Source organism: Onychomys torridus, chromosome 3, assembly GCF_903995425.1.
Source record: "Onychomys torridus chromosome 3, mOncTor1.1, whole genome shotgun sequence".
In the NCBI taxonomy this organism is placed as follows: Eukaryota; Metazoa; Chordata; class Mammalia; order Rodentia; family Cricetidae; genus Onychomys; species Onychomys torridus.
Window position 1 is genome coordinate 82,425,109 of NC_050445.1, and position 14,480 is coordinate 82,439,588.

The window sequence follows — 14,480 nt, forward strand, 5'->3', positions numbered from 1 at the left end:
TCCCCCACCCCCTCCTTCTCTGCCTCCTGCTTGTGGATCACATGTAACTCACAGCTACTACTCCTATCCACCTGCTGCCATGCTCCCCACCATGACAGTCAGACTCTAATCTTCTGGAACCATGAGCCCCAAAATTAAATGCTTTATAAGTGCCTTGGTCATGGTGTTTTGTGACAGAAACAGAAAAGCAACAAACATACACACCACTTACAATTTTGGACTGAGGCGTGTATCTTGTGGCTGGAAGCCCTGGGGAGGTCTAATCCAAGCTTTGAACCTGGTGATTGAAGAAAGGCTCCTAACCTCTTTTCACACAAACTAAGCAAACTCACTGATAATCTGCAGATTTATTCATGCTAACACAGAACATCATAACAGATAATTCAGATTAGGCTGTCTCTATCTACAACTTTTTTAAATCAGGTAGTACTGACAATGAGTGGAAGGCAGACTTAGCATACTCCATGCCAAAAGACTAACTCTGGTGAGCAATGCTAGATGGAAAGTGGTCTTCTATCTATATGTACTCTCAAATATTTACAAATATTTATTAGAATATCTTCATCAAGCCACTCCCTTGCTAAGGGTTTTCTTTTGTTAAGACAATCAAACAAAGAACTGTTTCTAAAATACAACACACAATGAAATATTTGCTGTGTGATGCCTAATATTTTCATGTACACTATGTTATACTCACCACAAACAGCTAATTGATCTAGTCAAATTATTTTCTTGTGTGTGGAGATGAGGATCTATACTCTCTCTCTCTCTCCAAATTCCAAGTATAAAATGCAGAACCATTAACTACAGTCACTGTGAAGTAAATTAGATCCTCAGAACTTGCTCCTCTTTAGCTTTGATTTCTGTTCTATCCAAGGTACTTAGAAATAGCAAAATAAATAAACAAATACCACAAAACAACACAATAAAATGCATTTACTTAATTAGGTCCCCAGGAACAAAGTAAATGTTTTGTAGTAAGAATATAGAACATAATAATTTCTGAATAAATCCCATCACTTATCTTTACAAAGGCTGATATGCCAAGAGATGCATGGCAGATAATCATGTATTACTTTCCTTTACAACACTGAATGCATGACATTAAATTAAAAAAAACAGACAAACATCTGATAGTAGTTCAAATGTTGCTAATTCATTAATCCCTTCATTAAAAACTAAAATGCATGTTGAAAGGCAACCAAACTGGCTGCTAGGGTGGGGCTACTCACTACAAGAGTGGGGCTGCTTTCTGAAGCCTCACCTGTCGAATGATACTCTTCACACAACGTACTGGGAGGCCTTGATAGTTGGATTTGATGATCCATTTGAGAAGATGGTGTCCAAGTACTTCAAAGACCATGCAGACATCTGAGATGAGGTTAAGGAGCAACTGAGGATGCACTTCCTGAAGGCAGACATTCACTAAAAGCATTTTCATTGAATCTCTTACAAAACATTACTTTCCTAATAAAATACCATATTAAGACTATCAAGGTGATCAGTTGCTGTTTCTTCCCTACATACACAAGATCTGATTTTTTTCCACTGAAGATTATCATATACTATACATTATTGATTATCATATACTATACATTATTCAATGTGTATAGCAGACTACCTCAGGAAATAGATAATTCCACTCACTTCTAAAACAGAGACAAGGAGCATGCATGATTCAGACCTACGTTGTGACACCCTTTTTCCTTTCAGCTCTGCCTAAGGAAAATAGACAGGAATGAACCCTCTCAGGAGCAAAGGTGGAATAAAGTAAGAACTTGAAGAATCTTACTTGCTTACATAAATTTCTACTTGATAGACGACATATAAAAAATTATAAAATAGAAATTTGTCAAATATACTGAAGATTTCTTACTAATCTTTTTTCCCCCATCAATAGCTTTCAGCTATGCTAGATGACACACACATGTAATCCCAGTACTTGGGAGGTAAAGGCAGGAGTGTCAGAAGTTTAAGATTATCCTCGCTACACAGTGATTTCAAGACCAGCCTGGGCAATATGAGATACTATATTTCAGTGTACAGTTGGTGAATTTGGGGTCAGGGTATAATTATGAGAACCTTACTATCTGTTATGGAATATTATTTTAAGGTGTGTTACTTTTGTTTATGTTGCATTTGTTTAACCCTGTGAAGCTGTGATGCTGTGCCTGTGTAAAACTGTGCCTGATGGTCTAATGAAGAACTGGCCAATAGGAGGCAGGAAAAAGGATAGGCAGGGCTGGCAGGCAGAGAGAATATATCTAGGCTGAGGGATCGTGCAGCCAGAGAAGGAGGAGGACATCAGGAGTCAGCCATCTAGCTACAAAGCAAGCCATGGAGTAAGAGTAAGATTTACAGAAGTAAGAGAACAGGAAAATCCCAGAGGCAAAAGAAAGACAGGATAATTTAAGTTAAATAAAGCTGGCTAGAAACTAGGCCAAGCTAAGGCCAGGCATTCATAAATAAGACTAAGCCTATGTGATTTATTTGGAGGCTGGATGGTGGGCCCCCCAAAAGGGTAAAACAACAACAGCAGCAGCTGCTGCATTTAAAGCCACACAAGCAAGCACTCAAACTGAAATCAAGATCGTAAACACGCATCAATACACTATAGCACTCCCATGGGCAGTGAAGATATAGAAATGACCTACATGTCTACTGTATTAATTGATAAAGAAAATGTGGTGCATATACATATTATTGGAATATTATTCTATGCAAAAATGCATTTTTTAAACAAAAAAATGAATTTTTTAAACAAAAGCCCACATTTATTAGAAATGTGTGCTGCTCATTTTTGTTTTCTTTTCCAGTAATGAAATGCAACCATCTTTTAAAAAGCCTAGCCACATTGTACTTAGTCTAGTTGTGTGAAGGCAGTGGATTAACTGATTAATTAACATTTCTTTTTGAGGCAAGGTCTCACTATATAGCTCTGACTGGTCTGGAACTCGTTGTATAAACTAACCAGGCTGGCCTCAAACTCAGAGATCCACATGCCTCTACCTCCAAGTGCAAGGATTGAAGTCCACCACTTTATTTCTTTTTCCCCTTGAGATCACAGAGATTCACCTGCTTCTGCCTCCCAAGTGCTGAGATTAAAGGCATGTGCCACCACTGCCTGGCTCTACCTAACTTTTCAAAGATACTTACTGACCGTGGAGTTGACTAATTCAATTAGAGTAGGTGGTCAGTGCATTTTTTAACTGATATTTTTAGCATTTATTCGTTAAGATTATTTTATGTATATGACTGTTCTGCCTACATGTATGTCTCTGCACCACGTGTGTTCTTAGTGTCCATAGAAGCCAGAAGAGAGCATCAGAGCTTCAGTGACTCAAGAGTCACAGACAGTTATGCTCTGCCATGGGGATCCTGGGAGTCAAACATGGGCTCTCTAAAAGAGGAGCCAGTTCTCTTAACTGCCAAGCCATCTTTCCAGGCCCAGTCAGTTGATTTTTCAAAAAAAGCTCTATGTGGGGCAGTGGTGGAGCACATCTTTCATCCTAAAGGCAGAGGCAGGCAGATCTCTGTGAGTTTGAGACCAGCCTGGTCTACAGAGTGAGTTCTAGGATAGCCAGGGCTGTTACACAGAGAAACCCTGTCTTGAAAAAGAAAACAAAACAAATAGCAACAAAAACAAACCCAGAAGCTCTAGCCTAATCACTGACCTCTAAACCAGTGGTTCTCTCTCAAACCTGTGATTCTCAATCCCTTTGAGGTTGCATATCAGATATTTACATTATGATTCATAACAGCTACAGTTACAAAGTAGCAATGAAAATCATTTGGGGGGGGGGGTCACCACAACATGAGGAACTGAATTAAAGAGTTGCAGCATTAGGCAAGTTGAGAATCACTGCTCTAAACTGTAAGTCAGCAAATAGATCATACACATTAATGATATTCACAAGAGATTTTTACGTAGTTCTGAAACCCTCTGAGAATATTTGGTTCATTGCTTCTGTTGGAGTTACTATCACAAAATTATTTACTTACTAATTTTTATAATATCTGGATTCACCATATAGCCATGATAGCTAACAATATAAATATTTTTAGTGAACAAGTTATAAATGTTTCTGTTCTGTTGAAGAACTTGTACACTACAGACTGAAAAGATGTAGTTTTACTTCCCAATCTTATTACAAAAAATAGGAACTAAAATCTAAAGTTAATGGCAAATACAGGGACAAACCCTAGGGTTTCCAAAATAAGACCAAATCTGCTCAAAGTATTGACACATGTAGACCATGATAGCTTCTTAGCACTTTAGTTAATAGTAAAAGGAGGTGTGTGTGTGTGCAATCGGATTGTTATTTTCTCTAAAGAATCTTCCTTTTCCCTCTCAGGAAAAGCTCTACAAGTTTAACAATCAATGAATAGCTGCCCTGACCTAAACAGAAAGGCTCACATGGACAAGCCGGCACTCAGTGAATTAACTTATCAGCTACCAGGAACCATCTGTAGGCAACTGCTGAGATAACATCAGTGGGGTTTTGTACTTCCCAGTATCCCAGAGTAAAATTGTTTGTTTTACAGGTTTGGGTTTGTTTGTTGAGACAATGTCTCCTGTAACCCAGGCTGGCCTAAAGCTTGCTATTAATAAAGTTGACTGTGCACTCTTGAGCCTTCTGCCTCAGCCTCAGAGTGCAGCAATTACAGCCATGAACTACAATGTTGGGTTTTGAATTTTTAGGAAAAATACAAAGAAAGACCTGTTCCAATAGGAGTTTTCTTCCTCCGAAAGATCATGATAGAGGAGGTGCAGGCACTGGACGTCATTCTTAGGCTTTAACTGAGACTTAAGGCCTTGACATAAGGTTTCTGGAGTTTTAGAAGGTCAAATATGACGATAAATGTTGGATCTGCTCCAAGTAGGATATGAAAGATCTGAAAGAAGCCAGAAAAGCTTAGCCATCACATGCACTAATAATCACGAGGCATGCAAGGGGCTGTAACAAGAAAATGCTGGATGTTTCTTTGCAATGGTAGATGGGGAAATAACTACAATTACATTTAAAAAGGCAATAATATTTTATATAGATAACCAAAATAAAGGTTGGGAGAACAAGATAAGAGGATAGTCATAAGAGAATGAAAACAATATAAGTACATTACATACATCTACAAAAATGATGAAATCTCTAATTTTATATAATTAAGTAAACACTAACTTTAAAAAAACCAATAATTGACTTCATTCCAAAATCAAGTCAGTATTTTTTTACATTTCTAAGATGCTAATATATCCAAAAGAATCTAAAAAATAAGCAAAATAAATCAAATCTTTAGCCAACCATACCAAGAAAGGTGCATATTTAAAAACTTTACAATGACAAAGGGGGCACAGCAGCAATGAAAAGTTTACAGGTACCTGAAATAACCCTATTTTTAAAACGAGAAAACAAAAAATGTGTTATAACTCAGAGATCACAAAGTAAAGGATACGTATCCCGTTCATGCCTGAAATCTTGAAGTCATCAATTAGCTGGACTACCATGTCTTTGTTTGGGTCACTTGGGTCACTTTCTCGAACCTATATAAAGTAAAACAAGTAAAAGAACAAAGGAATTGGTATTTTTTATTTTCATTTTTGGTTCTCCCAAATGAAATGCTGGTTATCAGCCCAAACTAGCCTATTTCTCCTCAATCCTCCGTCTCAGCTTCCTGAGTGCTGGAATTACAAGTGTGCACCACCATGTCCAACCACTAAAGAAGTTTAAAATGGAGGTTGGGGCTGGAAAGATTGGCTCCACAGCTAAGAATGTATATTGCTCTTCCAGAAGACCTGAGTTCATTTCCCAGCAGCCATGTCTAGTACCTGGGCAGGCTATAACTACAGCTCCATTAGGAGCCAACATCTCTGATTCCATGGGCGAGCACATGCACACACTGTTAAATAAATTTTAGATAATAATAATAAAAAATGGAGGTTTTTTTTTCCAAGTAAAAGACTTAGATTTGAACTTATTAAAAAAAATCTATTTTAAATTAGTATCACCCAGAAAAATCTCCAGTCAACCAGAGTAAGAGAGGTACATACTTAGTAACTTTAAATGATCCTACAGACCTTATATAGAGGGGCACAGCAACAATTAAAAAGTCTACAGGCACCTGAAATAACACTTTTTAAAAAGCAAAAGCAAAAAAATGTGTTATAATACAGAGATCACAGAGTAAAAGCACTGGTTAGTCATTCACTTGTTTTAGATCATTCATATTTATTGATTACTTACACATTTGAGCAATTTGATTTCATCCAAGGCTGTCTCTGTATAATGCTGGGCACTTTTTACAACTTTCATTGCAACAAATCTTTTCCCTCTTTAGAAGAAGAAGAAAAAGCATAGTTATTTACATTATCAGCAAAAGAAGTGATTGTTATAGTGAGATGTAGCCTATTAGTAGACAATTTAAACTTTCAATAACTTGTTTTAAAATAGTATTTTAGATGCCAGGCATGATGACACACACCTTTAATCCCAGCACTCAGAGGCAGAAACATGTAGATCTATCGCTGAGTTCAAGTCCAGCTTGGTCTACAGATAGAGTTCCAGGACAACCAAAGACAACACTGAGAAACCCTGTCTCAAAAAACATACATACATATACCCACACACACACAAATAGGCAAGCAGTCAGGCAGTATTTGGGGGACCATACAGATGGCTCAGCAGGTAAAGGCATTTGCAGGCAAGTATGGCAAACTGAATTTGATCCCCAGGACCTATGTAAAGGTAGAAAAGAATGACTCCACAAAGTTGTCTTCATGCTGTGGCAAATGTACTATTACATACCACATACATCATGCACACATATATACAGTTAATAATTTCTTAATTAAAAATAGCATTTTTTGAATTTGGATGAGACAAACAGAGGGTGCATAGCTTAAAACAATAACTCATGTTTTGTTGTTTTAATTATACTTAATATAGAGTAGACAAGAAAACGGTCACCTAACACAGACACTCAAAACATTTGTTTCAATTCCTGTATGTGCAAGTACACAAACACAATTATACAAGAATATATGTGTTGAGCAACAATGATGTTTCTTATGGAATGTGGCTTTTAAATAATCTCACAAAATATTGAATTGACAGGTCTATACATTTTCAATTTGTATTTTTTGATATGAACAGAAAAGTACACAGCTCTGATGAAAAGTCATCTCAAAAAACAAGATCATAAACAAAGCTAAATTAGCATTTTAAAAAATATAAGCAGCAGGGGGGTGGGGGGTGTGGAGGCGCACGTCTTTAATCCCAGCACTCAAGAGGCAGAGCCAGGTGGATCTCTGTGAGTTCGAGGCCAGTCTGGGCTACCAAGTGAGTTCCAGGAAAGGTGCAAAGCTACAGAGAGAAACTCTGTCTCAAAAAACAAAAACAAAAAACAAACAAACTCACTCTTTCTTTCTCTCTCTCTCTATAGATAGATGATAGATAGAAAGAAAGAAAGAAAGAAAGAAAGAAAGAAAGAAAGATAGATAGATACACACACACAAAGGAATGAAAAATTAGGGTGAAGGGAACTAGTTTGGTAGGCTGCAGGGCCCTCTGCTGCAGCACCCAACCTGCTACATACAACAGGGTAGGATGAGCCTTGATACATCGTCTTTAGACATAACTGAAGAGCACATAATGACAAGGAATACTTACTGCATATCCCAGCACAGCCAGACAGTAGAAAAGTGCCCCCATCCTAGCTTCCTAATGACATGGTATCGACCATTGAAGAGGTCTCCAATTTTCACGGGATGATAGCCACCTGAAAGAGGAAAAAAGAAAATTGAACATCTCACGAAAACAGAAATGCATCTCATTAACAATCAGATTAAAATGTTTAAAATGTATGTTTCAAGATTACTATTTTTTGGGGGGTGGGGGGCATTGACAGGGTTTCTCTGTGCAGCCCTGTCTGTCCTGGAATTCACTCTATAGACTAGGCTGACCTCAAACTCATAGAGATCTGCCTGCCTCTGCCTCCTGAGTGCTGGGATTAAAGATGAGCGCTACTACTGCCCAGCTAAGATTACCCTTTTATAAGTAGAAAAATATCCTATGAATTCTCATTAGGTTTTTTGTTTGCTTTTTTAGTAAAATTTGAAAAGGCAATAAACAGTTTAAGTCAAGAAGTGCACATATGGGTACATCAGCTTGACAATGAAATACTGTTCTTAATAAGTTCAAATTTCCCTATGCATACAGGAAAGCAGCTGAGCTAGATTTTCACCTCTACATACTTCCGCATACTTGGTTTATGTGTAAGGAATTGTGTAATATACATCTTAATTTACTTCCCAACTAGTCCTGTTTCTCTCAGTACCCTTCCTCCAACCTCCAACTCTGCCACAACACATTTAAAATGAAGAGAAATAGCAGGTACCCTGTGTAAGGTACTGTCAAGGGAGGTGAGGATGACGCATTGGCTTCTGGTGCAAACAACCACAATAAGAGCACTTTGCCTTCTGCCTGCCTTCCTGCCTTCCTTCCTTCCTGCCTGCCTGCCTGCCTTCCTTCTTGCCTTCCTGCCTGCCTTCCTTCCTTCCTTCCTGCCTGCCTTCCTTCTTGCCTTCCTCCCTTCCTTCCTTCCTTCCTTCCTTCCTTCCTGCCTGCCTTCCTTCCTTCCTTCTTGCCTTCCTGCCTTCCTCCCTTCCTGCCTTCCTTCCTTCCTTCCTTCCTTCCTGCCTGCCTTCCTTCCTTCCTCCCTTCCTGCCTTCCTTCCTTCCTTCCTTCCTGCCTTCCTTCCTTCCTGCCTTCTTGCCTTCCTGCCTTCCTCCCTTCCTGCCTTCCTTCCTTCCTTCCTTCCTTCCTTCCTGCCTTCCTTCCTTCCTTCCTTCCTTCCTTCCTTCCTTCCTGCCTTCTTGCCTTCCTGCCTTCCTCCCTTCCTGCCTTCCTTCCTTCCTGCCTTCCTTCCTTCCTTCCTTCCTGCCTTCCTTCCTTTCTTCCTTCCTTCCTGCTTTCCTTCCTCCCTCCCTCCTTCCTGAGACAAGGTATGTAGCACTATTGGCTCAGAACTCACTCTGTAGACCAGGCTGGCCTCAAACTCAGAGATCTACTGCCTCTGCCTCCTGAGTGCTGGGGTTAAAGCAGGTACAACTATGCCAGCTTTACCTTACATCTTAAGTAAAATAGGCTAAAGAGCAGTATTATGGTATCATTTTTATGAGATCTAAAAATTGCTCTAGGAGGATAAGAGGTTAGCCATGGAAAAACATGGATATAAATTCATTATCCAGGCCTTAGTACAAAGGAACAATGAGTGGTTTAATTTAAAATTCTATGCTACTTAAGTGCATATTATTGCTAATGCTTACATCTCTAGATTTAAAAATAATTGTACTGACAAAGCAACTCTACCACTAGTATATGTTCTAGATTCAAGTTCACTCACATAGCCAGATCGTGTAAATGTGAGCAAAACTGGAAGGAGACCATCTCCACTGTAATCTCATACATGTACCACAGCTCTTGTTCTCTATGGGCCCTGAGTCTACACTCTTGGAAGCACACTGACAGTTAAAGTATCTCTTAAAAAATACATCAACAATACAAGAACAGCACAGAAGTGATTTTTTTTAAATAAAGAGAAAAACTTAACAATATAAAACAATTCCCATTTTTCTAAACAGATAACATAATATATAATTCAGATCAATAATCTGTATAGTCTCCTTGATTTCTTCAGAAATCAGGCTCTTTTTGCTGACTGTCTTTTCACTTAATTTCCACAAAGGGAAATCCTGACTATCAGGGTATCTCCTGAATCTACTATGCTGCTGAAAGATAAGAAGACCCCACAATAGGTCCACAATGACACAACTGGCACCAGGGAATTAAAAGAAGGACACTCCAGTGACTATCTTCCGCCTCTTGCATGTTAGCCAGGCCAGGTCTGTCACACTGTCAGCATTCGAGGAATACTAAGATCAGTTAAAGGCTTTCTCTCTCTCTCTGGAGTTACTTTTGCTGATTCATCCAAGTGGGGAGAAAACGGAAAAAAAAAAAAAAAAAAAGGAATGCAAGATAATGGTTCTATGCACAGCCAAGCTCTTGGCATGAGAAAAGTTCTAGAAAGGGTCAAGGACTTAAAGGTTTGAATGACAATCTATATTTCATTATCACAGTAACTAAAATCACACATTTAGATGCTTTTGTCTTACTATTTCTCAGCCTTTTAACTAGGATCAGCTATAGAAGTTTTTCTTTTTTTCTTAAATAAAAAACAAAATTTAGGATATGTAGCACGAATCTTAAAAGGTCTTATTAATAAAAACAAACCTGGGGTTGGGGATTTAGCTCAGTGGTAGAGCTCAGGGCCTAGCAAGCATAAGGCCCTGGGTTTGATCCTCAGCTCAAAAACAAAAACAAAAATAAAAACAAAAAACCAAAAAACCTGGAGCCAGGTATTGGGGTGTGAATGCTGGAAGATCAGAGAAGCAGAACAAGCCACAGCTAACCTCACCTCGCCAATTCCTCAGCTGATCCTGTTTTCTCAGACTGGAAGCTTCTGAGTCATCATCTAAAATGAATCTCAGCTGAACTGTTGCTCAAAAGCAAAAAAGCTTAACCAGTTCTAAGTTCCTGGTCCTCATACCTTAGATACCTTTGTGCTTTCTGCCATCACTTCCTGGGATTAAAAGTGTGAGTAACCATGCCTGGCTGTTTCTAGTGTGGCCTTGAATTCACAGAGATCAGGATGGATCTCTGCCTCCAGAAGGCTAGGATTAAAGGTATTAGTGCCACCATTTTCTAGCCTCTATGTCTGTCTAGTGGCTAGTCGGTTCTCTGACCCAAAGTTTATTAGGGTGCACAATATTTTGGGGAACACAATATCACCACAAGGTTAAATTATAAATAAAAGGGAACAAGAATGAACTGCTAAGTAATCATTAATTTCATTATTGTAGCTTCTTCTCCTCCTCTCCCTCTATGGCACCTAAGAGACTACAAAACTTCTATGTATACTGCTGACAAGACTCCAAAGACAATTCCCTTCCCCCCTGCCTAGCAAAAAAAAACAAAAAACAAAACAACAACAACAAAAAAAAACGACAACAACAAACCCATATCTATTTATAGAAGCCAATCAAAAGTTCAGAAATCCATGATAAAAAATAGTCTGGATTTTCAGCAAATTCTCTTTATCTCCTACCTAAAACAGCATCAGCATTATTTCCTTTTAAACTGATAATTTCTCTATTTTCTGATTGTGAGATTTCTTTATGCTGAAAGCTTTTAAAAGACTAAAGAAATATTATAGAATCATCACTAACATTCAAGTCTTAAAGGAGGGACAGGATCTGGTTAGAAGGCTCAGCAGTTAAGAGAACTGGATGCTCTTCTAGAGGACCCAGTCTCAATTCACAGCACTTACATGGTGGCTCACATCTGCCTGTAATCCTAGTTCTAGAGGTTCTCAAGCTCTCTTCTGATATCCTTGGGCACCAGACACATGTGGTAAAAAGACATACACATAAGCAAAACTCCCGTACACATAAAATAAATAAATCTCTAAAAGAAAAGAAAGGGGAGGTTGGACTAACAGGGAAAAAGAAACAGCACAAGATAACAAACTCTGTGTCAGACTCAAAACTTCACCCAACACCAAAAATAGATGAAATATGTCAGAAATTGATAAGGACATGAAGATTTGAACACATTATGGACCAACCTGAGACTTGGTGGATATTATAGAATACATTCAGTAATACTCTCAAGGGCATACAGACTATTTGTCAAGAGACAATACACTGGGTCATAATCCACATTTCAATAAAAACAACAGGATTCCAGTCACATAAACAAGATCCTCAGACCAAATGGTATTAAGTTAGGAACCAACAAGTAGTTTAAAATGCTTTTTTAATGCCCAAAAAAGCTGGGTGGTGGTAGCACGCCTCTGATCCTAACACTTGGTAAGAAGAAGCAGGCAGATCTCTGTGAGTCTGAGCCCAGCCTGGTCTACAGAGTGAGTTCCAGGACAGCCAGGACTGCTTCACAAACACTATCTGGGGTGGGGGGTGGGGGTGGGAAGTGGGGGGAGCCCCCAAAATGAAAGCTAAATAAAAACTTCCAAACCAATACATAATTTAAAGAAAACATTTGGAAGAAGTCAGGCATTGCGGCTCATGATTACAATGGTAGCACATGGAAAGCAGAAACAGAAGGCTCATTCACAGAAAGGTCAAGGCTAGCCTAGTCCACAAAGCCAGTTTCAGGGCAGCCAGGGATACATAGAAAGACCATCTCAAAGAAAAACAACAAAACACACACACACACACACACACACACACACACACACACACACACACACACAATCAGGTGTGGGACACTCATGCCCAGCAGTCAGGAGGCTGAGGCAGGAGGTACTACAATAGTTCAAGCCAGTTTCTGCTACATACTGAATTACAGACCAGCCTAGTCTTCAGAACGAAACCTGGTATTGAAGAAGAAAGAAGGAGGAGGAGGAACAGGAGGAGGAGGAGGGAGGAAGGAGGGAGGAGGAGGAGGGAGGAAGGAGGGAGGAGGAGGAGGGAGGAGGAAGAAGGAAGAAGGAAGAAGAAATAGGAGGAGGAAGGAGGAGGAAGGAGGAGGAGAAAGAAGGAAGAAGAGGAAGAAAGGAAGGAAGAAGGAAGGAAGGAAGGAGGGAAAGGGGCTGGAGAGATGGCTCTGGTTATGAGCACTGACTGTTCTTCCAGAAGACCCAGGTTCAATCCCCAGCACCCACATAGCAGTTCACAACTGTCTGTAACTCCAATATCTGACACACTCACACAGGCAAAATATCAATATACATAAAATAAGAATAAATTAATACTTTTAAAAAGAAAAATAAAGATAGAAACCAAAGCATGACACATAAATCTGAAATGCTGTTAAAGCAGAGCACAAGAATCTTTAGTATTATATGCCTGTATTGAAGATGAAAACCAATCTCCATCCAAAGAAACTAGAAAATTAGCCTAAAGTAAACCACAGAAAGAAGTCAATATGAGCTAGAATCTATAAAGTAAAAAAAACAATTTAAAAAAACCCACTAAAACCAAAAATAGTCCTTTGAGAAAATAAAAGTAATAGATTTTTGACCGGGTTAATAAGGAGAAACAAAAAAAGAAGGGAACAAACATAAGTTTTCAACATAAAGAAACGGTACAGCTGAACTCACCAAGTACTCTACAGATGTTAAAAGGACAATAAGGGAGTATAAACACATAAATGAAAGGGACACATACCACTAAAATTTCAACAACAACAACAAAAACCCTCATACTTCAATAATCCCAAATTTAGTTTTTAAGTTGTGTTCATTAAACATATTATCATAAAAAGTACACAGTGGCTGGGGGCTCATGCTGCAATCCCAGAACGTGGAAAGAGGATGTAGGAAGATCAGTTTAAGGCTGGTCTGTGCTATATAGCAAGAACTTGTCTTTTTTAAAAGAAGAAGAAGAAGAAAAAAAAAGCATGGTACATTTTTCTAAACGTTATATAAGAAATGCTACCAGTTCTATTCAAACTTTCTAAAAAGCACAAAAGAGAAAATACATTCAATCTCATCAGTATTTCTTTAACTCCAAAGATAGGTAATGGCATATATGAAAAGTACTGACCATAATGGAAGTTTGAAATGCAGCCATTATTTCAAGAAATGGAATCAAGAAATGCATAAAAGTTTATTGCAGAAATGCAAACTTAGTTTACTATTCATCATATTTTTTCAAAATATAAAAATTATAATAGGTTCAACAGACACAGAAAAAAATTACAACACTGCTCCACTGCTGTAAATAGACACCAATGACCAAAACAACCTATAGAATAAAGTATTTATTGGAAGGCTTGCTTACAGTTTCAGAGGGTTAGTCTATGACCATCATAGCAGGGAACATGTCAGCAGGCAGGCAGGCAGGCAGGCATAGTAGCTAAGAGCTTACTTACACCTTGATTTATAGGCAGGAGGCAGACAGCAGGAGACTGAGCCTGGCCTGGGCTTTTGAAACATCAAAGCCCACTCCCAGTGACATGTCTCCTCTAGCAAGGCCACACCTCTCAACCCTTATTAAGCAGTTCACCAACTAGGAACCAAATATTCAAATATGAAGGCCACTCTCGTTCAAACCACCACAAACACCAACCATAAATTTCTAATGACAATTCTGAACAAAATACAGACAGAAAATGCATTTTAAAAATTAGCAGGTATCAATCACACTTAATTCTGAAAGACTGCATGCTTCCCCCTATGATTAGAAACAAGTTGAGAATGCCTGCCTTTCGCCACTGTTATTCAATATGATAATAGCAGCAACACTCTAGCCAATCAAGAGTGTATGGTTTCACTTGTGCACATTTTCTAAACAGATGGTGAGGCCCATGTTCTGGTCTGTTTCCAGGGTTTCTCCAGTGAACAAGTATGAAAACAGACACGATCCTCTGGAGAACTGAACAAGATGACTGCCACCAGGACAG

General features: G+C 38.7%; 1 protein-coding gene across 7 annotated transcripts in view; it reads right to left on the bottom strand.

Annotated features, from left to right (window-relative positions):
* Positions 1–14,480, bottom strand: part of Srpk2 (SRSF protein kinase 2) — a 188,952-nt gene that overhangs the window by 41,814 nt on the left and 132,658 nt on the right. For all 7 annotated transcript variants that reach the window (XM_036180373.1, XM_036180371.1, XM_036180368.1 and 4 more), the window contains exons 4-7: positions 7,668–7,776; positions 6,243–6,330; positions 5,455–5,542; positions 1,265–1,371 (exon numbers count right to left, since the gene is read on the bottom strand). In XM_036180373.1, coding sequence (XP_036036266.1) covers positions 1,265–1,371; positions 5,455–5,542; positions 6,243–6,330; positions 7,668–7,776 — 392 coding nt within the window. The remainder of the gene's footprint in view (positions 1–1,264; positions 1,372–5,454; positions 5,543–6,242; positions 6,331–7,667; positions 7,777–14,480) is intronic.